The 23,905-nt window shown below is 57.5% G+C and overlaps 2 protein-coding genes across 11 annotated transcripts in view; one reads left to right on the forward strand and one right to left on the reverse strand.

The window, feature by feature from the left end:
- KDM5B (lysine demethylase 5B) overlaps positions 1-5,074 on the reverse strand; it is a 68,983-nt gene extending 63,909 nt beyond the window's left edge. For 3 of the 5 annotated variants that reach the window (XM_057730025.1, XM_057730024.1, XM_057730022.1), the window contains exon 1: positions 2,764-5,074. In XM_057730025.1, the coding sequence (XP_057586008.1) occupies positions 2,764-2,952 (189 nt within the window). In that variant the 5' untranslated portion in view covers positions 2,953-5,074. The remainder of the gene's footprint in view (positions 1-2,763) is intronic. The other 2 variants (XM_057730023.1, XM_057730026.1) reach the window with 2 other exon arrangements.
- Positions 5,075-10,682: 5,608 nt separating this feature from the next.
- LOC130850458 (alpha-1,3-mannosyl-glycoprotein 4-beta-N-acetylglucosaminyltransferase-like protein MGAT4E) lies at positions 10,683-17,041 on the forward strand. 6 transcript variants are annotated; one of them, XM_057730027.1, is made up of 6 exons: positions 10,687-10,732; positions 10,848-10,930; positions 11,155-11,382; positions 11,829-11,962; positions 12,298-12,427; positions 13,298-17,041. In XM_057730027.1, exons 4-6 carry the CDS (start codon positions 11,837-11,839, stop codon positions 14,461-14,463), a joined length of 1,422 nt encoding a protein of 473 aa, XP_057586010.1. In that variant the 5' UTR covers positions 10,687-10,732; positions 10,848-10,930; positions 11,155-11,382; positions 11,829-11,836; the 3' UTR covers positions 14,464-17,041. The 6 variants fall into 6 exon arrangements, with proteins under 6 accessions (XP_057586014.1, XP_057586010.1, XP_057586012.1 ...); XM_057730029.1 differs by having other exon boundaries at positions 11,155-11,328; XM_057730032.1 differs by having other exon boundaries at positions 10,689-10,732; positions 11,212-11,328.
- Positions 17,042-23,905: the final 6,864 nt, after the last annotated feature.

Genomic DNA, 23,905 nt, shown 5'->3' on the forward strand with positions numbered 1-23,905 from the left:
AGTTAAAGCTGAAAGATGTGTCTACTGTGCCATCTGGGGTTTGACTTAAATCTCTGACTTCTGGACATCACCAGAGAAGAAATTTGTGGAATTTGCCTAACCATGGCCAAATGTTATATGTTTGAGAGCAACTGAGTAGGTTACTGAAGCAATGAAATATATTCCAATCAAACTTGGGAGTCTCAGAAAAGTATTCACCTAGCAGTCAACTATTTTTGGCCTAATAGTTACACCCCTGAAATTAATCATCTCCAAATACCACAAAGTGACATGGAAAATATAATCTGTCCTTAAAAAGAAATCTAAGTACATCAAGGAAGAAATGAAAATCTGCATTTTAAAACCAGAAGTCAGATTAATTGTAAATTTTAAAAAAAGAAAAAGGCCAGGAAACAAGGCTAGTTATCCTACATACTTGATGTAGTTTGAAAAAAGGTATCTTTACTTCCCTCTTTAAACTTGTAACTCAGGGTCTGAGTAACACTTTCTTGATTTATTACCTTTTATCACATTTCTCATACTCTTTTCACAAATTTCTGTTAACCTAAAGTTTTCAGTAAAGCAGTTTAGGACCGTCACTGAGAAGCAGCTATAAACGGAAGCTATATAAACATCATTCATTAAAGACGCAAAAGTTAAGCACAAAAATAAATAGAAATGCTTTATAATTCTTCCCCTTACCCCTGAAAAATAAAATATCAATAAACCCAACGCGCATTTTAATACAGTCACTTGCAGTCCAAAAGCTTAGCGGTCATAAATCATCTAGAAACACAGGCATTATACAGCTATCGCTATGGAAAGTATTTCCTATCTCTTGGTTTGTTGTTGCTTTATTTCAACTATATGAAAGCACTTGTTCACAGTTGGCTTTCTAAAAGTAAACGGTGTCTAAAACAAAGACTGTTTACATCTCCATCTCTTAAGAATCCTTTGTTCCAACAAGACCCTTCTTCAAGAGCTACAACTTCTGGAAAGGTTTTCCTTTTTGTGGTTACACCAACAACAAATACTCCCAAACTCTTTCCAATTGGCATAGGAGTTTGTTAAACAAAGGAGAAACCAAGCCTCCTCCACACAAAGGAGGTCTCCAGGACAGAGCACTGGTTATGTCTGTGGATTACTTATTTGCGCCTCTTCAGCACCCTTCCTCGAGCCGTAGCATGTACCAGTCTCCATACAAAATGGTGGCCATCACGTCTGCCTGACATTCAGAATGGGGAAAGGCAGCAAGATCACACATTTCGCATCCCGGCCAAGATGAGGAAACGGGTAGCCAAACCTAAGCAGAATAACACCACGTTTTCAGGAAAAGAGCCCTACTAAAGCCACAGGACAAGAAAACAGGTGAAGGGTTTACCCCAGCCCAGGGCACCACAATACCAACATGGAGGACCACTCACTCCCAGGACCCGACCGCACACATGCGGGCTGCCGAGAACTTCTCAAGTTGCCTGCTTCCAAAACAGACCCCACGGATGCACGCGCGGACTGTGCGCACCCACCGTCCCTGACGCGTGACGCAAAGCTCCACTGTGACCTGTCCACGCCCCAGTCTTCCAGAACTACCACCCTGGCTCCAGTCCCCGCACAACTTCTGCAGGCCTCCGCGCTCCCACCCGCACGCACCTCCCTCGAGCAACGACAGCCAACCTCGTCCGCTTGCTAAGAGAAAGGCGTCTGTCTCCAGCATCTCCCCTCCTAGCCGACCAGCTACTCCCGGAGGTAGGCGCTTCATCTCCATCTCGCACCCCTCGGCGAAAAACTCCAGCGCGAAGCGCGCGCTCCAGCGTGGGGGGAGGGGAGCGGGGGGCGCCCGGACGGGCCGGGCCCTCCCCCGACGCGGCTCTCCAGGCCGAGCGGCCTCGCGCGGAGCCCTCCGCTCCCACGTCACTACAGCGAGCCGGGCGGCGAGAGCGAGGGGGCGGGAGGGGGCTTCCTCCGAGGGGGCGGGGGCGGAGCGGGGACACGCTTCGCAAACCGTCCGAAAGGCAGTTGCAGCTGCGGCCAACGGCCCCGGAGCGTGCCACCGCCATCAGGCCGCCTCGGCCGCGGCCGGTCCCACAGGCGGGCACAGCCCAGGGGCCGCGAGCGGACGGCCAGGGCGGGGAGTGGAGCCGGGGCCGGCCGGGCCTCCCCGCGGACGCCGCAGCCGTTGGGGGCCGTGCCGGGAACACCCACCCTCACGCCCACCCGGGCCGGGGGCTGCGCGGGGGCCTCCGTCCTCGGGGCTGACACCGCCCGCCGCGGGCGGCCCTCGGGGCGGCCGCCCCCGGACCCCACGCTCACGCCCCCTCGGCCCGTCCGCCCGGCCCGGCGCGCGGCGCCCCCGGCCGCCGCCGCCCCGCCCCGCCCCCGGCCCGGGGGGCCCGCCGGGGGGCGCGGGCCGGGGCGGGGGCCCGGGGCCGGAGGGTGGGGCGCCAGGTGAGGCCGCCCGGGCCGCCGCCGCCTCCACACAAAGGACCAGGGGCTCCGCCGCCATATTGAAAACTTTCCTCCTCGCGACAACTCGCGGGGCGCGCGCCCCGCACCCCGGCGCCCCGCACCCGCCGCGGCGGCGGGCCGCCGCGCCCGCCCGCCGTGCGCCCCCGCAAGCTCGGCGCCCGGCCGCGACCCCGGTGCCGCCGCCGCCGCCGCTCCGCGAGGACCGGGACCCGAACCCGGCCCGGCCCGGCCCGGCCCGCCCGGCTGCGCTCCGTCCGCCGCCCCCGCGCCCCGCGCGGAGGCCCAGCCGCCCGCCCGCAAGCCCCGCTCGAGACTCACCGGCGGCGGCCGCACCTTGCAGATCCCGGTCTGCTCGGCTATGGGCCGGATCTTGTGGATGAAGGCGAAGGGGTCGGCGAACTCCTCCCAGCTGGGCTCGAAGACCGGGCACTCGGGCGGCGGCAGGAACTCGCCCAGCGGGCCGGGGCCGCCGAGGGCCAGCGCGGGCCGCGGGCCGGGGGCCTCCATCCTCGCGGGGCCGCGGACGCGGCTGGGCAACGGTCCTCGGCCTGCTCCGGCTCCTCGGCCTTCCTCTTCCTCCTCCTCCTCAGACTCGGATCCGGCTCCTCCGACTCCGGCTCCTCCGACTCCGATACCGACCGACGGCGCCGCGCTGCGCCAGCCACGCCGTGCGCCTCCGCCGCCACGGCGAGGAAAAGGAGTCCCACCCCACCCCCACCCGGCCCGCGCGGAGCGCCCGCCCCCGCGTTGGGCGGGGCGGCCCCCGGGGGACGGAGCTCGTCCTCGCGGTCCAGCCCAGCCGGCACCCACTGACCACTGGCTGCGTGCCAGAGTCCCTTCCCTCCCTCAGGAAGTTACGGGTCTTGGGGGAGAGGCCGGGCCCACGAGTGGCCCCTGCGTCCCGTCCGATCCCCCGCCCGGCCCCATGGAAGGCGCCTGGTGGAAGTGCAAGGACACGTGGTCAGACCGCGAGGGGCGCAGGGTGGGGGGACGGAGGAGGCTTTCCCAGGTAGAGGGGACAGCTTGAGCAGGACAACAGCCTGTAGGTGAGAACACAACAGGAGGATAATAAGCCAACACTGAGCTCTTTGTGGCCTAGGCCCTGCGCCAGGTGCTTTCATGATTAATCTTTCATATACATAACCCCCCTACGATGCAGGTACTCATTTCCATTTTACAGATAAGGACAGCGAGGCACAGGTTGATCAAGACATTTGCCCAAACTCTGAGGCTAACAAGTGGTGGAGAGTCCGCTTACTGGGTTGGTCAAGACATTTGCCCAAACTCTGAGGCTAACAAGTGGTGGAGAGTCCGCTTACTGGAAGGTAGGGTGTTGCGGGGAAGAGTGGTCCTCGAGCAATACAACGGCGAGGCTGGATGTGAGAAGAGCGGGGGACTTGAAACAAACCAGATGAGAAGTGACGGGGCCTAAATTAAGGCAGCGGTGCTGTTCATTAGGAGGGAAGGATGCAAACGGAGGGCATAAAAGTGACAACCTGGGGAGGCGCGATTCAGGGGTGTAGGTACATGCCTGAGCGGGTGCGGCTGCCGGCAATGCTGGGGAACAAGAAGTCAGTCTGGGGAGGGAGCTCGCGTGTTTCCTTCTGGACACGTTGAGTCTGAGGTGTCTGGTACAGTTGGAGATACGCAACAGGCGGAGGGTGTAAGTCAGGAAAGGAGAGATCAGAAGCGGAGATGTACATCTGGGAGTGATGAGCCCGAGCGATAGCCCTTGTTTATCTGATGCTTACTGCATGGAAGGCATCCTAGCTCCTTGAGTCTTCAGTACCATCCCGCTGGGGAGGCACTGCTCTTACCCCCATTTTGCAGAGCAGACAAGGCACAGAGAGGTTCGGTAACTTTGAGATAAGGCTTTTGACACATTTGGGAGTGGGGGAGAGAATGTCCTGCCCTAGAAAAGGGAAGAGAGGGAACTCAAGAAGTAGGACCTCAACACTAAAAGACCTCTTTTATCCAGAAAGCAGCCAAACCCATGGAAGGGCTCCTTGGTAGGTAGGTGTCACCCGAGTCCTAGCCCTACTTTTAGATTCACCTGAAGAAAAGGAGTCCCTTATCCTTGAGGACTGTTCGACGAAAAGGCTGGGGAGGGGAGAAGGCTCCCATCCGGTAAACTCTTAAGCAAACCCAAAGGCCTTGGAGAAGGTAGGCCCTTTCTTAAATAAGGCTTTGCGACCTAGCTAAGCCGCGGCAATGGAGACTGGAGCCAAGGCTCGCTGGCATCCTATCAGAAGTCACCACCGCGAGGGTGAGAGAGAGCAAATTAGAATGTGTTCGTGGTAGAATATAGGTGGTGGGGTGTAGAAGAATCTGCTGCAAAAGTCACCCTAACTTTTCTGAATTTCTGAAACTTTTTCACAGTAAAGTGTTGGGGAGACAATCCTCGCTGTTGCTTGCTGCGGTGGGCAGTCTGCGCTCCAGAGGGTCTCGCCGGAGTTGACCTCCTGTCACGGGCTCCTTCCTGGGGGCGTCGTTAAGGCCATCCCCGCACTTAGCACTGGCATCTCCCGAGCCAGGGAGGCATAACTTTGAGAACAACGCCAGACGCGCACGGGTTACGCCCGGGAGGCCGCACAGCGCGCCCTCGCAACCCTCTCCGGCCCCCGCCCGCCCCCGCCCCCGCCCCCCGGCCTCCCTGCCCTACGTCCCCCACTTCCGGTAGCGACTCCGGCCACAGGATTTCGCGGCTTCCAGACGGGGCAGAGGCTGCCGGCTCCCCGCGGACGCGCCGTGATGCTGAGGGAGGGCTGGCCGCCAGGCGGCGAGGAGTCCCGGCAGCCGGGGGCCGCCCCGCCCGCGGGGCCGCGGAGGCGCTCCCGGCCCTTTATGATGCGTGTTTACATGCGCGGAGGGATCCCTCCAGCTGACAGCCGCGCCGCACCGGCCCTTCTTTTTTTAAAGAGCCCGGCCGCGGGCGTTGATTGGCCGTCCGGCCGCGGGCGTTGATTGGCCGTCCGGCGCGGCGCTCGGGGGCGGGGCTCGCGCCGCATTGTCCGCCCGGCGGCCTCGGGGCACACCGCGGGCCCGGCGGCGCTCGCGGCCGGAGGTCCGGGGTCCGGGGCCCGGGGCCGGCGGCCGGCAGTCCCGGCGGCCAGGGCGGAGCCGAGCCCCGTCCGGGCGCGCCGTGTCTCCGGGGACCCCTCCTCACGCGGGACGACGCCCCGCCCCCCGGGCTCGGTCTCCAGCCGGCGTCTCTGGGCGGCCCCGGGTCTCTGTCGTCCTCCCGCCGCCCGGTGCCACGGCGCCCCGCGTTGCCTCCGCGCGCCGCGCTGCGGGCTCGCCTGCCGGGGGGCGACCTGGCCCCGCGCCGCCCTCGGGCCGGAGCTCCGGCGGCGGGGAGGCCGGCTCCCCAGCAGCCGCCAGGGGCGGCCCGCGCCGCACGTAGCGCACGTGGAGCGCAGCTCCCGCCCGCCTGCCTTCCGCGCGGCGTCCCTCCCCGGCCGCGCTGGACCTCCTCTCTCCTCTCCTTCCCCCAGCCTCCCCGACGCGCAGGCCTTTCCGCGGCCTCCGCAGGATGCAGCCCGGCCCCTCCCTCTAGGTCGCTGTCGCCGCCTCCCACCCCTTGGGGCCCTGCAGTGTTTGGTGTCAGGAGTCCCCTGTGGACACAGACCCGCAGAGCCTGAGGCCTCAGGATGCGCCGTCGCCTTGCTGGCCTCCGTGTCTTGCTGTATTTATTCTGTGCGCTCCCACGACGTCTGTCTATCCCTGTCCCCGGAACTCGGTAGCTGTCTTCTTCCACTGCCACCCCTGCTCTCTTGCTCTACACAGGCGTGTCCACCGGATTGTAAACGCTGGAGGGAGGGAGTCAAGGGCTCCAGGCCGAGACCAGGCACGTGGTAGGAGCTCCACACGTTTGTTGAAGGGGAGGGAAAATGGCCTCACAACAGATGTGTGTGGGGGTGGGGGACCCACCTGCTGGGATGAGCCCCGGTCACTCCCCCATCCCCTGCCCTGCTCTTTTCCCTGGAACCAGCAACCCCTCCTGCTCTGCTGGATGTCTCTTTGGTGGGACTTCTGTGCTCCCTGTTCTGCCCCACCCCCAGCTGTGGAGGCCACCCTTGCAGATCAACTCCCATGATGATAAGGGTCTCATCCCTCTGCTCCTTGTCCCTGGTAAGCTGGGTCTGGGTTCTGGGGAGGGACCCGGTAACTAAATACCTCTTTCTTCTCCCCATCCGCTCTTCCTGTCCAGATCTGGGACCCCTGCTCTCTGGCTCGCCCCAAGAGGATCCAGGGTCAGGACTTTGGTTTACCTGGGTATGTGGGCTCCTCCCCAGGGAGCCTCCCTCCAGGTGCAGCCAGCCCTGCTCATAGGGGTGGAGTGGGGCGGGGCAGTGTTACCCACCGTCCCTTCAGGGTGTTTCCTCCCATTCAGGTTGGGCCACTTTAGAGGTACTGGGAAAAGCTGAGAGGCAGAGAGAAGAACTCAATTTCCCTGCTCACCCTGCAGCCCTCACGTCACTGCTAAAGAGGGTCTCTGGACTCAGGACCCCTCTCAGCATGCTCTAGGGCCTCAGATGGTTGAAATGTTTGGAATTCTCTGCGTCTAGATGAAAGTCCCGCAACAGGAGTAAAACGGCTTCTATACTAATTGTGTCAGAACTTCCCAGAGCACTCCCAAATCCACCACGCTCATTTGAAATCCAGTGTTCAACCACATCCTGTCACATGTCCAGCACAGGGGCTGATGTAGGATCCTGACACCAAGTCCTTTTCTTCTCTCACCTGGTAGGAAGGGATGATGTGTGAGCACCTAGAGATACTGTGCAACCAGGATACAAGACCAGTGACTGGGAGTACTTCCATCGTCTATTGGACACACCAAGCCTGTTAAGTAGATGGGTAATATTGTCCCCATGTTTCAAATGAAGAAACTGAGACTCAGAAGAGCTTATTAGGCAAAGTCGCACATGTGATAACAGAACTAGGACTGGAATGGTAACCCTGGAGCCTGTGATCTTCCCTAAACACAAAGCTGAAGAAAGGGGACATGGAAACCCCATCCCAAACAGACCACCAGCTGGCCCTTCAGCTGCCAACATGTGTCCATTCTCTCTTCTCCAAGCCATGCTCGTTTCACACTTTCAGGACTGTCATCTTTAGTACTTTTGCTTACATTCTAACGGTTTCGCCAAACAATACTTGCCTTTGTACAGTGACACGTGCTGGTTGAGATCCATGAAGTGGGTTTTGTAGCCCGTTATGGATTCTGACCCTCAACTGGAAAAGTGCTGCTCGGAGGTTAGTTTTTCCTGTTGTTTGGCAGCTTTCAAGAAGATGTAGGTGAAGAAGTTTTTTCACACCCACCTAACCTCGAGTTTTGGCCGCTGCTCCTTTCCCCCACGGCTTCTCTACATCCTCCGGAATGCTGTCCACATCACATACAAATCAGTCCGTATTGCTCATCTCCTCTGTCTGCTTCTTACTGTTTATTACTCACTTGTCTGCAATCTTCTGTTCATTTCCCTCCTACCTCGCCCACAGCCCTTCAACTCGAGGGATCACTTTGTGCCCCATCTTTTCTGCAGCTTATCCCATACAGGTGCCCAGTGTGAGACCAGGACCTGGCATAGTCTCCAAGTCTCCCAAGACCTGACTTAGAGCAAAGGCCAAAGACAGGTGCCTACAGGGGACAGGAGTAAATGAGAGAAACCAGCCAGGTGGACACTGAAGAAGAGAATGCACATCTGGCTACCGGGCCCATCACTGCTCAGGCCAGGTCGTGGCAAGTTGCAGTTTTTCCAGAGAAGCCAGACATCTACGTGTTTATATCATCTCTCCTGTTTTTCAAATGTTCAATCTTCAATCAAATTTCTAAAAAACAGTGTGTGGGCCAACCGGACATGCTTGTGGTCTGAGTGTGTTCTGGGTGGAGTCACCTCCCTGGAGAGGCTGGAGGGATCGTGAGTTTGCTGACCTTCAGGAAGAACAATGGTTACCAAGGGAGCACCAGCGGCGCCACCCAGAAAGGGATGCTGGTGAGGTCCTGTCCATCCCCCACTTCCCCACCAGGGGTCCAGTTCTTACTTCTAGGCTGGAAGGAGAGCTCGGACTTCCAGCAAAGTCTGGAGCCCACACCTGGGACACACCGTGGCGACAGGCACAGCGTCTCCGATGTCTTGCCCCTACCTGCGCTGCTGCTGAGGGGCCTGTCAGGGCTTGTTTAGTATTTATTTTCATTTTAAGTCCACTAAGCTTCAATTAAAAAGTACGTAGTTTCTCCTCTTCTTCTACTGTTTGCCTCCTCTAAAGCCCTCAGAGAAGTGGGGATCAGATGCGAAGATGGGGAAGTGTTCTCAAGGTTCTGTGCGTCTGTGTAAGAGTCTAAAAGTAAAAATTTGGGTGGGGGTTTAGGAATAAAAGGAGATGGACCTCTCAAATATGATGGAAAGGAAGGCAGTGCTGGTCTCCGTGGTTGAAAACGGGTCATTGTCCCTTATAACAGAAGTGCTAACATTTATTGAGCGCTTGCCGTATGTTAGCCATTTTTCTGTGGATGATTTCTTTTCATCCTCATAGGAATGCCTGAGAGTAGCCACCGTTATCTTTAGTTTCTAGATGAGGAACTGAGGTTCAGAGAGACTGAGATGTTTGGCCAAGGTCACACGGCCAATAAGGTTAACAGAACCAGATTCTGGCCCAAGTCTGAGTCTGGGTCCAGAATTTGAGCTCTGAACCATCAGCCACTCGTTGCCCTTCTCTGGTGTACTGCCTAGTCCTCCCAGCGCTGCTGTGTCCCTGGCACGTAGTGTGTATCTGTCGAAGAGACAGATGACCGCTCGCCACATCACGTAATCCCAATAGCTAGTGACTTAATATGTACTTGCTGAGTCGGTCTCTGGGCCAGGTGCTGTGCAGAGGGCTGTGGGCGTGGCATGGAAGGAAACACAGGCCTGGCCATCAGCCTCGTGGGTGGAGACAGTAACACACAAGTGAGATGGCTTCTGGTAGAAACAAATGCTAAGGAAAATAGAACACATGGTAGAGCAATGGGTGGGGGAGGGGTTGTGAGAGGTGACTTTAGCCACGATGACCCGAGGCCAAAGAAGGAACATCTGGGCTCCACGTGAGTGTTGGGAGATGTTGGCTCTTGAAAAATCTCCGGAGGAAGGTTCTGAGAAGAACGCAAAGAACTGAGTTGAGAAATGGCTTGCTTTGTCAGAGGGATGCTCCCTGCCCCAAACAGCTGGAGGAGGAGCGGGTGAGAGATGGAGTCAGAGGGGCAGAGGGCCTGTCAAGCAGGATCTTGGAGGCCGTGGTCTGGAGTTTCGGAAGGGATATCATTTGACCTGCAATGTAAAAGGCCTCTCTGCCACGTGGAGGGAAGGCTGCAGGAGAACAAGGGTGGAGGGGAGGGACCAGCTAGACGGTGGCGTGGACTCAGGTTGTAGCAGTAGAGATGAGAGAAAGAGTTGTATTCCGGATGCATTTGGAGGAAAAGATGACTAAGTAGGTCGGACATGGAGTGTTAAGGAAAGAGAGGCATCAAGGAGTTTTCCCATGAGTAGCTGGAAAAACGGTGGTGCTATTTACTGAGATGGGGAAAGCTTCGGGAGGAAAAGATTTGGGAAATAGGAAGACTCTATAGTACTTAACGCGGCATTTACTGGTTGGGAAGAGGAGGAGCCAAGGAAAGAACCGGAGAAGGAAGGGTCAGCGTGGCAAGAGCTGCGTCGGGAAGAGTGTCTCAAGGAGGAGGAGGCCGAGTAAGATGAGGGGCGGAAATGTGCCAGGAAGTGGGCTGAGTAATCACGACACAGCTTTCCAGGGGTGTTGTGGTGTGGGGTTGCCGAGGGATGGTGCAGGGGTTGGAGAGAACGTGAATTCAGGGAGGGATTTGCTTTTTTTACCCACTGGAAGATAGCAGACATCCTTACAGGGACGGGAATGGTCCAGTAGAGTGGAGAGGTGGACACGTCTCAGAAGGGAAAGGGGTAATTGCAGGGGGGATGAAGTTGAGGGGTGAGGGGGTGAGCCGGGAGCCCCCCACCTAGGGCAGGAGGGACGGGGGTAGGGGCAGCGTGTGCTGCAGGGCGGTGCCTCGCTTCTCAGGTAAGCAGCTGGCCAGCTGTGCCCCCAATGATGTGACAGGTGGCGAGGACACAGAGCCACATCACAGAGGGAGCTTAGCTCAAGGCTGGAGACCTGGGGGGGGGAGGGGGGCCAGTTTGCTTTGCTGGCCCTTGGCACCCCGGCTCCTCCTTTTCTCTCCTCTTCCGGGAGACTGACAAGCTGAGGGCCGAGGGCGGACCGTGCTTCCGTGTGACAGGTGAGCCACCTGGAAGGGGCCGAGGGAACAGGGCGGTTCGCTTGAGGGTGAATTCCTCCAGCTGTAGTTGTAAAATCTTTTATTCAGTATAACTATCCATGTATTTATGTTCTAGAAAAAAGAAGCCTATTTCTGTTATATGTCGTGGTTGTATCTGAATCACCTATCTGACTAGAAGTCCTGGCTTAAAGAAATCAGGTAAGAAAAGTTTAAGCCTTCCTACCATATATAAATACTGTTTTTATAACTCTTACCAAAAAGCTAAATGGTAAAGGGAGAGGAGCATGGTAACCTCTACCAAAATACTAAACTGGCAGGGAACCATGGAAGGGGGAAAATTAGAGAATATTATATTCATATATAAAAAGTTGCAAGCATAAGAAGTACGACGATTTCTTTTCTTTTGTGTGCTGACTATGCAGAGAAAGGATCAAGAGTGGGAGACAAGATATATGAAAGCCTTTCCTCTGATTACTTAGAAACCATCAGAGAAACACACTCTCTCTGGAGAAAAGACACTAACCGGGGAAAAGCAGCGTCCAAGTGCTTTGAGGCTGAGCCAGCCTGAGAGCCAGCAGCCCGCCACTCACAAGAGGGTTCTTTTTGTTTTTTTTTTTACTCTGAGTTAACAGAATCATATTCTAACCAAGGTCTGTGAATAAGATTAAGGATTGGGATAAATGTCCTTTACAAAAAGTAAGAAAGGCACCACATTGCTTAGCACATAGTAACACTCCAAGTTCAGCTATTTTAATAAATGTTTTGACTGCTGTTTAAAAAAGTAGAGGTGGGTGGTGACCATCTGTTTTCTGAGATGAAGGGGCCTCATCACTGAAGGTCCAGCAGAGCGTTACCATCTGGGCGGGGAGAGCCCTGGGGACGTGGAGTCTCCAGACACACTTATGAAGAAAAGGCAGCAAAGGTCCCAGGGCAGGCGAGGCCGGGAGGAAGGCTCGGGTTCCCAGGTCAGACAGAAAGGCAGGTGTGGGGAGTGAGATAACAGTGCGGAGAGGAAGGCTGGGATGGGGGTCGGGAGGGGCAGGCTCCAGGAGAGGGGGGCCGGGGCAGAGAGAGCATCCCCTGCGCTCTTGCCTAGGAGCTGCCATGCGGTGTTCGGTGCGGCGCTGCTGCGTCACCTCGGGGGGCGTCGCGCTCCTGTGGCTCTTGGTCACTCTGGAAGTCCCCAGGGAAGTTGACGACGACACGAACAGGATGGCTGTGCAAGTCCAAGTAGCAACCTTGCTCTCACTCTGGGGATTAAGGGTGTGTGGGGGGTGTGGACAGGTGGCGTCTCGAAAGTGCCTGTACCTTCAGAGCAGGAGGCTCTGAAAAGCGGTTGGGGTGTGGGCCTGGCTGGACCCACTGGTCCACAGAGAAGCTGCGTTTCCCCCCACGTTTATTAAGGTTAGGAAGGCAGCAGATACTGCTTGAGCGCTGGACACTCTGGCGGGGGGCCAGACATCCTGAGAATGCACTGGGCTCCCTCTGGGGAAAGTGACCCACTCTTTCCCTGCGGAAGGTCATGGGAAGCCACGAGAGGCTAAACCCTGTTCTTTTTATGACAGGAGGACCAGGTTTTGCCTCTGCCAATGCCCCATGAGGACAGTTATGGGAGAAGGAAGGATCTAGAACCACTAGAAGACTGGCAGAATCTCACCTTCAAATATTTGGAAAAAATCCAGCAGAGAAAGAAGAGTGAGTTCTGAGGAGGGGCGTGGGTTCCCCAGAGGGGCGGGCACATCAGAAGGAGGGGGCGAGGGGAGAGGCAGGGCGCCCGGCACACGGTCCTCTCCCCGCCAAAGTGTCCGTGTCTCGGGGGGGGGGGGAGGGGAGAGGTACCGTGGCTGCTGCAGGAAGGTGGGGTCACTGTGCCTGCGCGAGAGGACCTTGGGGGGGGAGGGGGCCTTAGGGCCGCGGAGTCCAACCCACCCAATTTTAAGCTCAGGGGTACAGGCACCTGCTGGAGGCCACACAGTCAGTGGCAGAGCTGAGGCAATGGCCTTGGGCTCCGCACTTCCAGGAGAAGGGCTTTTTCTAGTAGATTTTCTTTAAAAGAGAGCTTTGGGAAGATGAGTTGGGTAGAATCAAAAGAAATGATGACTATAAAAGCAGCTAATATTGGGACTTCCCTGGTGGCCAAGTGGTTAGGGATCACCACTTTCACTGCCAAGGACGCGGGTCCCATCCCTGGTCGGGGAACTAAGATCCAACAAGCTGCATGGTGCAGCCAAAAAAAAAAAAAGCTAACATGTATGGAGCAATTAAACCACATGCTACAAAATTCCAGCTCAAAGAAGCCTCGGAGGCCCACGGGGACACAGCACCCCCCACTGGGGCTTCTCACCAGGCACCTGCTGGTGTTTAAATGCAGGTTCCGGTTCACTAGATTCTGCATTTCTAACACGCTTCCGGATGGGGTGGTGTTGCTGGACTGAGGCCCACCTTGCATAGCAAGGATCCGAACCTCCCCTCTGGGAGTGGGAAGTAGCCGAGTGAGGGTGGGAAGAGAGCGGGTCCCGCAACGCGTCCACCCCGGCACGCTGACCACGCCGTCTGCCTCCCCAGCCTGGCTGACGGTGGGCATCTCCTCGCGGCCCCAGCCAGATGGCAGCGGCCTCCTGCACACGCTGCTCTCCGTGTTCCGCGCCGCCTCGAAAGTGGAGCAGAAGCGCCTCACTGTGCTGGTCCACCTGGCGGGCGCTGACCTGGCCTGGCGCAGGGAGACCGTCCTCCACGCCTCCAGCCTCTTCAGCCCACAGATCTTGGCGGGGCAGCTGCTGCTGGTCCACGCCCCGCCGGAGGCCTACCCGGCTGAGGGCGGCACCCGGGCCCGGGCCTGCTGCCGGGAGCCGGACTCCGCGCAGAACGTGGACCACGCCTTCCTCGTGAGCTTTGCCACAGAGCTTTCGGAGTACTTCCTGCTGCTGGAGGACAACGCCTTCTGCGCCCCCAACTTCATCAGCCACGTTCAGCGGAAGGTGGACGCCCTGCGGTCCCAGCCGTGGGTGTTCCTGGAGTTCTCCAACCTGGGCTTCCTGGGCAAGCTCTTCCGCAGTGGGGACCTCCCGGTCCTGGCCCGCTTCCTCCTCCTCTTCTACGGGGAGAAGCCCCTGGACAGGCTCCTCCCTCACTTCCGCACCCTCCTGGCCCAGAAGGACCCAATCCTCTGCAGACCGTTCCTCTTCTACCACCGGGTCTCCTACCGCACCCTAAATGACAGCCAGAAGGCCTCAGGCGCGCAGAGAAAGAGCCTCTACTCCCCTGACAACCCACCAGGAGCCGTTTTCACCGACATGAAGATTTTTGAGGTCCATTTCCCCTGGGAGGCCTACGCTCTGGACGAGTCCTTCTTCTGGACCCACAACGTTAGTGCAGGGAGCCATCTGACTGTCATCCTGAACCACCCAGCGGACCTGAGGAGGGTGCAGGTGCTGACAGGCACCGTCGTGGATGGCAGGTACGCCCTGGAGGAGGGGCAGGTGGAGCTGGGCCACGAGCCCGAGGGCATGCCGCAGCGCTGCACCCGCTTCGCCTTGCTGGGCCTGCTCCGGGAAGGGCAGCTGGATCAGGAGGTCGTTCCGAAGAGCGTGGGGCACGAGGTGAGCTGCGTGAGGCTGGTGGCGAACGCTGACCAGGTGGGCGGGCTCATCGTCAGGCACATCTACCTCTGGGAGGAACGTGCCAGGGCCCTGGGGGCAGCTCAGGATAAAGGCCACTCAATACGACCGTGAAAAATAAAAATCTAGCAGCCGTGCCATGTTAGCCTGTCCGCGCGACCCGGGGCTGGGGGGATGCCAGGGGACGAGGGCAGTGAGGGAAGGTGCTGTCCTTCTTCTGGTGCTGCCCTGAAGTTAGACCCATTCTTTGCTTTTCCTACCCAAACACGTGACTCTTCTAGGCTGTCTTTTCCTGGGCTGATACAGCTTAGTCCCATTTGGGACAAGGCCTTGGTCACTCCCAGAATCTTTCTATTTCTGGGATGCTGAGATCAGCACAGGTACAGGGTGTTGGGTGTGTGTTCGCACAGTTAGAGGCACGGTGTGGCGGGTAGCAGGAGGGGAAAGCATGGCCAGGCCCTGAGTGCACGTCACGAGAAGCCAAGAAAGGGCCTCGCATCAGAAGCTGAACTCTCTGAGGTGCTGGAATGCAGCAGGTGGATGCATACCTATAAAACCAAGCCTCTGACTCTGTCCTTCTAAGCTGTTCCATTCCCTTCTTCCCTCACAAGTGAACGTGGGCACAAATAGTTTGTAACCAAAGCTTTACTTTCTCCTCTCCCCCACCCTGGCTTCTGCGTCCCAGTGCTACCGAAATGCCTCCCTGTTTGTAGTGACAAAAATAGTCATAACTTAGTGGCACTTTTTCAGCTCTCATTCTCTTGAACTCTCCACAGCAATGCACAGTATGGAGTAGTCTTCTTCCTTGACTTCTGGGCTTCATCCATTCAGCAGAATTACTGACTCCCTACCATGTGCCAGGGATGAAAAAAGCTCTTCTTGGGGTTAAGTACAGGGTCCTCGGGGAGTACAGAAGGATCCCACATGCCACAACTAAGACCTGGCACAGCCAAAATAAATGATTAAATAAATAAATATATTTTAAAAAGTGAACTCAAAATGGATCATAGACCTAGATGTAAGAGCTGAAAACCATAAAACTCCTAGAAGAAAACATGGGTGTAAATCATTGTGATCTTGGATTAGGCAATAGATTATTATTTTTTAATACTTTATTATTATTATTTTAATTTATTGGCTGCATTGGGTCTTCGTAACTGTACACAGGCTTTCTGTAGTTGTGGAGACCAGGGGCTACTCTTTGTTTTGGTGCACGGGCTTCTCATTGCAGTGGCTTCTCTTATTGTGGAGCACAGGCTCTAGGCACACAGGCTTCGGTGGTTGTGAAACATGGGCTCAGTAGTTGCGGCTCACGGGCTCTAGAGCGCAGGCTCAGTTGTTGTGGCACACGGGCTTAGTTGCTCCATGTGGCATGTGGGATCTTCCCGGACCAGGGCTCGAACCCATGTCCCCTGCATTGGCAGGCGGATTCTTTACCACTATTAGGCAATAGATTATTAGATATGACACCAAAAACACAAGTCATCGGAGAGTAGGTAAATTGGACTTCATCAAAATTAAAACCTTTTGTGGTTCACAGGACACTATCAATAAAGTGAAAATACAACCCACAGAGTGCAAGAAAATATTTGCGAATCATATATCTGATGAGAATCTGGTTTCCAAAATATATAAAGAAACTTACACGGGACTTCCCTGGCGGTGCAGTGGTTAAGAATCCACCTTTCAACGCAGACGACATGGGTTCGATCCCTGGTCTGGGAAGATCCCACATGCTGCAGAACAGCTAAGCCTGTGCGCCACAACTACTGAGCCTGTCCTCTAGAGTCTGAGAGCCACAACTGCTGAAGCCTGCACAGCCTAGAGCCCATGCTCTGCAACAAGAGAAGCCCCTGCACTGAGCAGCCTGCGCACCGCAAGGAAGAGTAGCCCCCGCTCGCCACACCTAGAGAAAGCCCGTGTGCAGCAACAAAGACCCAATACAGCCAAAAAAAAAAAAAAAAAAAAAACTACACACACGCAAAACTTACACACAATAATAAGAAGACAAATAACCCAATTAAAAATGGGCAAAGGATTTGAATAGACATTTCTCCAAAGAAGATACATGCACTTCACACCCACTAGGACGGCTATTTAAAAGCTGGAAAATAAGTTGGTGAGGTGTGGAGAAGTTGGAGCTAATACATGCTGGTGGGGTTGTAAAGTGGGTCAGCCACTTTGGAAAACTGTTGAACAGTCCTCAAAATGTTAGACAGAGTTACCATATGATCCAGCCCTTCCACACCTAGGTCTGTATGTGCTCAAGAAAAGGAAAACATACATGCACACAAAGACTCACACATCAGCGTCACAGCAGCATTATGATAACCAAAACGTGGAAAGAATCCACATGTCCATCCGCCAATGCACGCAGACGTGAAATGTGGTGCATCCGAGGATGAACTACGACTCAGAGACAGAAAGGGATGGGGTGCTGATACCCGCTGCGACGTGCACGGACCCTCACAACACTGGGCTGTGTGAAAGGAGTCGGTCACAAAAGGCCACACAGTACATGCTTCCACTTGTATGAAATGTCCACAATAAGCAAGTCCAAAGGGACTCACGTGGGGGTGATGAAATGTTCTAAAACTGATAGTGGTCATGGTTGTCCTCTGTGAATATACTAAAAAATAATTGTATACTTTAAGAAGAGTGAATGTTAGGGTATGTGAATTATATCTCAATAAAGCAGTTATGCATTTAAAAGCTGTAGAAGCAAATGAAAGGGTTTAGGGTACCCCGGCGGCAACAGAGAATCACGGAGGAGCTCTGAGAAGGGGAGCGAAGGGGCGGTGGGTGCTGTGGGGAGGTCGCCGCTGAAGGGGTCAGGGTGGGGGCTGATGAGAGCTGCGGTAATGCGGGGTCTCAGCTCGGAACAGGCACCCCTCCCCTTCTCCCTGCCCTCCCGCAGCGCTCTCCTCCCCAGTAAATAAGAACTTAATCTGTTTTAACGCTACCTCTCAGACGAGTCATGCTCTCTGTCATTGCTGCCGTTTCTCCACCCATCCCTAAACGTGGGAAGGTTCCAAGGCCTTTGACTGTCCATATTGTCTTTCTTTGACTTTCAGTCACGGTCAGAGCCTCACCTGAATGACCTTTCAGGCACCACCCACGTCGACGTCACCCTCTAAGGTCTCCAATCTGAGCCTCCACGTCCGGTGTCCAGCTGATGACCGCGCCCTACACTTGGGTTTAACTGTCGCCTCAGCCCAGCTTGTGTGACACCAAATTCTTCAGCTTGTGTCTGTTTCTGGAACAGTTACCTTACATATGTAAACTCAAAATCCTAAAACAGTGCTTTGAGAAAATGATCTATGAACCACTTGCATCAGAATCCCCTGGAATTGCTTATTTAAAATGCTTTTATCGGGCTTCCTAGGTGGCGCAGTGGTTAAGAATCCGCCTGCCAATGCAGAGGTCATGGGTTCGATCCCAGCTCCAGGAAGATCCCACATGCCACGGAGCAACGAAGCCCGTGTGCCAAAAAATAAAAAAAAAAATAAAATGCTTTTACCCAACCTGGCACATTCTCCCAACAAAGTGCTTCACCCGCTGTAACCTCCTCCTTTCCCACCCAGCCCGGTCCAGGCCTGCTGCTTAGGCTCACGTTCAGACTCTTCCAGACTGACCACTGTACGTCAGGCCCTGGGCACAGGGACAAGAGGTGAAAGGCTGCAGACTCTGGCCTTGAAGATCTGCTCGTCCAGGGAGAGAGACGACTGAAATACCGCACTAAGGGGGCAGAGAGGAGGGGTCGGGGAGGCTTCGCAGAGGAGGTGACGGCCGACAGGTGCCCTGCCCTCAGGCAGGGAGGTGGAGGGACGCGTAGGGCCTGAGGTCCCACCAGGGCACCCCGTCCCCGGCCTGTCTGCCACCTTGGCAAGCCACGTGCGGGACTCCACACCAGGGAGAGAACTGCTACAGAGCGGGTCAGGAAGGCAGGAGGCCTCTCACGGGCTGAGCTCCTGCCAGGAAGAGGGATCGCTCATCTTCTCTTGGGCTTTGCAATCCCCTGCTGGCCTCCTGACTCTCTTTTAATGGAGGTTTCTGTTGATTTTCACAGCAGGCTCCCCCCTTCTTGGGTGGGGCTCCAGCGGGGGCAGGGAGGAAATCAGCGAGGCTCCCAGCAGCCCCCAGCCTCCGAGCGGCACCCCCGTGGCCTGTTGGGCCCTGCGGGTCGGTCCTGCCAAGCCCTTTCTGCCCTGCCACCCGCACCACACCCTCTGTCACAGCAGCTGCTTCCCGTCCTCCTGAATGGCCTCCACGTCTGGGGAGCCGGGGTCCTGCGTCCAAGCGCTGGCCAGGCAGGACGGAAGCTGACGGCCCAGGTGAGGCCAGGGCGGCCTGGACACACATCCCCAGGGAGCTGGGGAGAGGCCGGTACTGCCTGCCGGCGAGACGCCATCTCCCTCCCCCACCCCACCCCAGCCTCAGTCCGGGACGGCGGCAGCTCTTTCCTTCCAGGCTTCTCATTCCTTCAGACATTTACTGAGTTCCCACGGGGGTGTCAGGCACGTGTGCAAATTTCCCCTCCTCCTGAAGCCTCGGGCTCTGTCCAGGGTTTAACCGGCCTCAGTGGAAAGCCCAGAGGCTTTGTGGTCACCAGACCTGGCTGTTAGTCCCAGCTCCACTTCCTAGCTGAAAGATCTTAAAATGTTATTAACCTCTCTGAGCCGTCTGCCCACTCTAATCCGGGATTCCAGCTGCCACGTGGCATTGGCAAGAGGGTTGAAGGGCATCAAACCTGTGAGGCAGGTGCCAGACCCCCAGGTGTATCAGCTCATCTGCCCCTTCACTCTGGAGGCCAAGCGCTCAGCAGGTAGAGTACCCAGCCCTCCCCACACCCTGAACGCCCCCGCCTCCAACGGAGAAGGACCCCAGGCCTCCACTCACTCCCAAGCAGTGTCTTGGGGGCTCCTACCACAGGTCTGAGCTCCTTGCCTCTTCCCTGGGAGCCCCAGACAGGCTCGGGGAGTTAGGAGCTTCCACGGTGCTGCCTGCTGGCCGCCAGGGGGGTGGGGAGGGGCAGACGTCCCACCGAAAGGCCTCAGGGTGTGCTGCTCCCCTCCTGGCTGGGCTGCTTTAGGATCTGGTTCGACTTCCCGGAAGCAATGTCATCACCCAGAGGCTGAGGACAGACAGAGGGCAGCCTGGGCTCCCTGCCCCTCAGGCACTGGGGCATCTCCCTTGTAGGGCAGGAGAACGGGGTGGGGTCCGGACCTCTGTGATCCCAGGTGGCCTCATCTGCAGGATGAAGACATCCACAGGGTTGCTGAGGGAGACAGGGAGGTGAGCGTGTGTGAGGTTAGCTGGGACGACATCCCATGTGGGTCACGTCACCTGCAGCCCTTGCAGGTAGAATTGTTTCTAACGCTGCCTGCGGCCCCCAGCGCGTCCTGGGTTCAGGTGATGGGATTCCGCACGACCTCCTCCGTCGGGCTGGCTCTTCCACGACCTGGCTCTCTTGCCTCCTGCGGCTGGGCGCCTGGGACCCACCCCCTCCCTGCATGTCCAGCCAGAGCGGTGGGCCCCTTGAGCGTGCGTCCTGCCACGGGGACGCGGTGTGGCGATTTCGCCCACGGGGTGGGGGGAGGTGGGGGGACGCAGCAGGCACCGTACCCTGGCGGCCCCTCCCTGAGGCGGGAGCCCCCGTGGCCGCGTCGTCTGCCCCTGAGCCCGCCCCGTCGCACGTGCTCCGAACACGGGGCTGTCCCGCCACCCCCTCCCGCCTCCCCACCCACGTGGGCCTTCGGGCCACTGTATCTCCCCTTTGCTCTCTTTCATGATCCCAGAATACCTGGCCCGAGAAAACCTGGCCAGTCCCCCTGTCACCTTAGCTTCAGGCGGGGGGCTGTTCTGGGGATGGTTGGGTTACCTGTTGGCCAACCTTCCTGGCTCTCCCTCCCCTCCCCGCCAACCTAGGAGCAGGGCCCGTCCTGGCTGGAAATGTTGCCGCACCTGTGAAACAGGAATGCCACTTCCCCAAAGAGCTGAAACCTCGAGGGACACAATCACTGCCTGCATGTCAGGCCCTTCATGTGCCACAGAATCTGTTTCCCTTATTGTCCGTTGGGGTCTTCAGGGCTCAGAGGGGCCACATCTGGGCTCCTTCCCACCCGCACGCTGGCCCTGTAGGTCACGGGTGGTTCAGGTGACTCTGATCCAAGGTGCACAGGCACTGAAGCAGCAGAAGGGCATGGCCTGGCACCCACTCAGGGCTCCTGTGAGGCTGTGTCTGAGGCAGGGACCCTCTTCTTGGCTTCGAGGAGGGAGACCCACCCTTTCTTGGCCTGTAACTGTTGGTGGCGATAGGGACTGCTGGACCAGAGGCAGGTCCAGGGTGTTCAAAGGAGGAGACAGGAACTTGCCGGACAGTCAGGTCCTTAACCTCGGGGAGTCAGGAACACTTGTGCACGTGGGATCTTAGCTCCCCGAACAGGGATTGAACCCGGACCCCCGGCAGTGAGAGCACCGAGTCCTAACCACTGGACCACCAGGGAACTCCCAGGAACACCTTTTTATTTTATTATAGCTCTACTTTGTTTGGGCCGTGTGTATCACTGAGGAAAGTTTTTCTAAAAAGCGTGCCCTGACCTGGTCCCATCGTGCTGGTTCCTCATGGTCTGGGGCCCTGGGAGCAGCACTTGTCACCTCCAGCCCAGACTCAACACCAGAGCCTGGACGCTACCGGTGACCCTGACACCAGGCCCGTGGGGGTCAGAGCCACAGCCACGGCCCCTACCTGTGTGGTCTTGAGAACTTGTTAGAAATGCGGAGTCTCAGGCCCCTCACCTGCTGAGTTGGACACCGGGGGTGGGGGGGGGACGTGACCGGCAGCCTGTGTGGACAAGCCTCCAGGGGATTCTGACCCAGGCTAGAGAACCCTCAGGGAGGCACAACGTCTTAAAGCTCAACCATCAAGAAAGGACATCTTATCTGAGGTGAGCGAGGGAGGCTCAGCCCCAGGGCCACCATTAAGCCCTTGGCAGCAGGGGGTCTGCAAACACTGCTTCCACAGTGCCCCAGCCTGGACGGCAGCCCTCCCATCAAGAGGGACGCGATAGCCCTTCTGTGTTAGTTTGCTGGGCTGTTGTCACAAAGTGCCACAAACAGGGTGGCTTAGACAACAGAGGTCATTGTCTGACAGTTCTGGGGGCTGGAATTACGAGGTGGAGGTGTTCTCAGGGCTGTTCCCTCCAAGGGCTCTGCTCCAGGCCTCTTTCACAGGACCTGGTAACAGTGGGCGCTTAACTCCAATCTTCACGTGACCTTCTCCTCTGTACGTGTCTGTGTCCAAACTCCCCCTTGTACACGGACACCAGTTGTGTCGGATTCAGGGTCCACCCTCCTCCAGTATGACCTCATCTTAACTAATTACATCTGCAGAGACCCTATTTCCAATTAAGGTCACGTTCTGAGGAACCGAGGGCTAGGACTTCAACCTGTGATTTGGCCACAGGGAAAGGGGGGTGTTCACCTGTAATACCCCCCACTGAATCCCGGCCTTGGGCCTGGGTCTTTCAAGTCCCCCTGGCTTCTGTGCACCCTCTGGAAGTGAGGGGGTGGGGCCCTGGAACGAAAGGCTTGGAAGAGGGAGGGAGGCCCAGGACACGTGGCCGTCCAGCCACAGCAGCGAAGGCAGCAGCGTGTGAGTGAAGTCAGCAGGTGGCCTGGCCCATGCTGCCCGGCAGGGGGTGGGGGCGGGGGGGCGACGGGCAGCCTCCACAAGCGCTGCCTGGTCACGGACCTGAGAGCCACGGACCTGAGAGCCACAGACCCGAGAGCCACAGACCCCAGAGCCACAGACCTGAAAGTCACAGACCCGAGAGCCACAGACCTGAGAGTCAGAGACCCGAGAGCCACAGATCCGAGAGCCACAGACCCGTGAGTCAGAGACGCGTGAGTCACAGACCCGAGAGCCACAGACCCAAGAGTCAGAGACCCGAGAGCCACGGACCCAAGAGTCAGAGACCCAAGAGTCAGAGACCCGTGAGTCACAGACCCGAGAGTCAGAGACGCGTGAGTCACAGACCCGAGAGCCACAGACCCAAGAGTCAGAGACCCGAGAGTCACGGACCCGAGAGCCACGGACCCGTGAGCCATGGACCCATGAGCCACAGACCCGAGAGTCAGAGGCCCGAGAGCCACAGACCCGAGAGTCAGAGACCCGTGAGTCTCGGACCCGAGAGCCACAGACCCAAGAGTCAGAGACCCGAGAGCCATGGACCCATGAGCCACAGACCCGAGAGCCACGGGCCCGAGAGCCACGGGCCCGAGAGCCACAGACCCGAGAGCCACAGACCCGTAAGCGAGGCTGCAGCGGTGGCTGCCCGGCACCAGGCTCAGGGTGGTCTGTCCCCCAGCATGAGACGGGTGCCACGAGGCCCAGGCCCGGGGCCTGGTCGCTAACACCCCTCCCTCCTGGCGGAGGCCCTTCTGCCAGGAGCCAGCGCCGCCCCGTCGCTCTGATGAAGTATTTGGGTCTCGCTGCTGGCTGAGCAGCTGGGAATGGGGACAGAGGAATGCTTGTACCTAATGAATGGCCCCCTCTGACCTACCTCCAAGCGGCTGGGAGCTCGGGCGGAGGGTCTGGTCGTGAGAGTGGGAGCGGGAGGGGCCGGGAGGCACGAAGGGGCACTGTGCGCCGTGGGCCCGCCCGCAGCCCGAGCGCTCAGGGCCCGTTGTGCGGCCCCAGACACGGGGCACACGTGGTGAGAGGCCTCGGCTGCGGAAATTGGGATCATTAACCACTGAGAACAGGTGTCTTCAAAGGAGCTTCACGTGCGGGAGAGGAAGAGCCTTAGCGAAGCACAAAGAAGGGAATCCTTCAGTCGGGACAGAGGCCTATTGTGTGCAGAGCCGTGATGGATGGTGACCGCTCAGGTCCGTCCTGGGGGGCTTCTGCTGCCGGCCATGCCGACAGCAGCCGACCCCAGGGACACGCGCGGTGGCCCAGGTGCTGTGCTATGCATTTCATCCTCATCACAGCCCTCGGCCAGGGTCCTACTGTTTCCGTCTCAGTTTATAGAAGGGAAACTGAGGCCCAGCGACTGGATGGGGGCCACACAGGTAGTTAGTTCTTAAGCAGCAAAGCTGGGACTCACATCTGGCCAGCCTGGCTTCAGAGCTTGTGCTCTTATCTCTGAGTGATGCTGCAGGGTTTCCACACGGCGCCTCAGCTCCGCAGAGACTTACGCAGCAAGTAGACGGGACGTGCCCAGGGCTAAAAATAACCCACACCGAGGGGCCCGGCTACCAGGGATGTGGCCTCCTCCCCCCGGCTGCTCTCTAGAAGAAGATGACCAGGTGGGCCGGGGTCTGCCGCCTCCCTCCTAGGTGCTGCTGCACGAAATCCTGCCTGGGACTTGCCTGCTGCCCTTCCGATGGCAGGAAAGCCGCCCCTCCCAGGAGAGGTTGGCAGCTGCCCGGACGTGCAGGGCAGAACCACAGACACCCCCTCCTTTAACTTCTCTCCTACTGCCTGGGCTCTGCACCCTCCTCCAGAGAGACGTGGGGAGTGTCCTTAGCTGGAGAACTAGCCACGCCCCTC

This window comes from Hippopotamus amphibius, chromosome 3 (assembly GCF_030028045.1).
Source record: "Hippopotamus amphibius kiboko isolate mHipAmp2 chromosome 3, mHipAmp2.hap2, whole genome shotgun sequence".
Lineage (NCBI taxonomy): Eukaryota > Metazoa > Chordata > Mammalia > Artiodactyla > Hippopotamidae > Hippopotamus > Hippopotamus amphibius.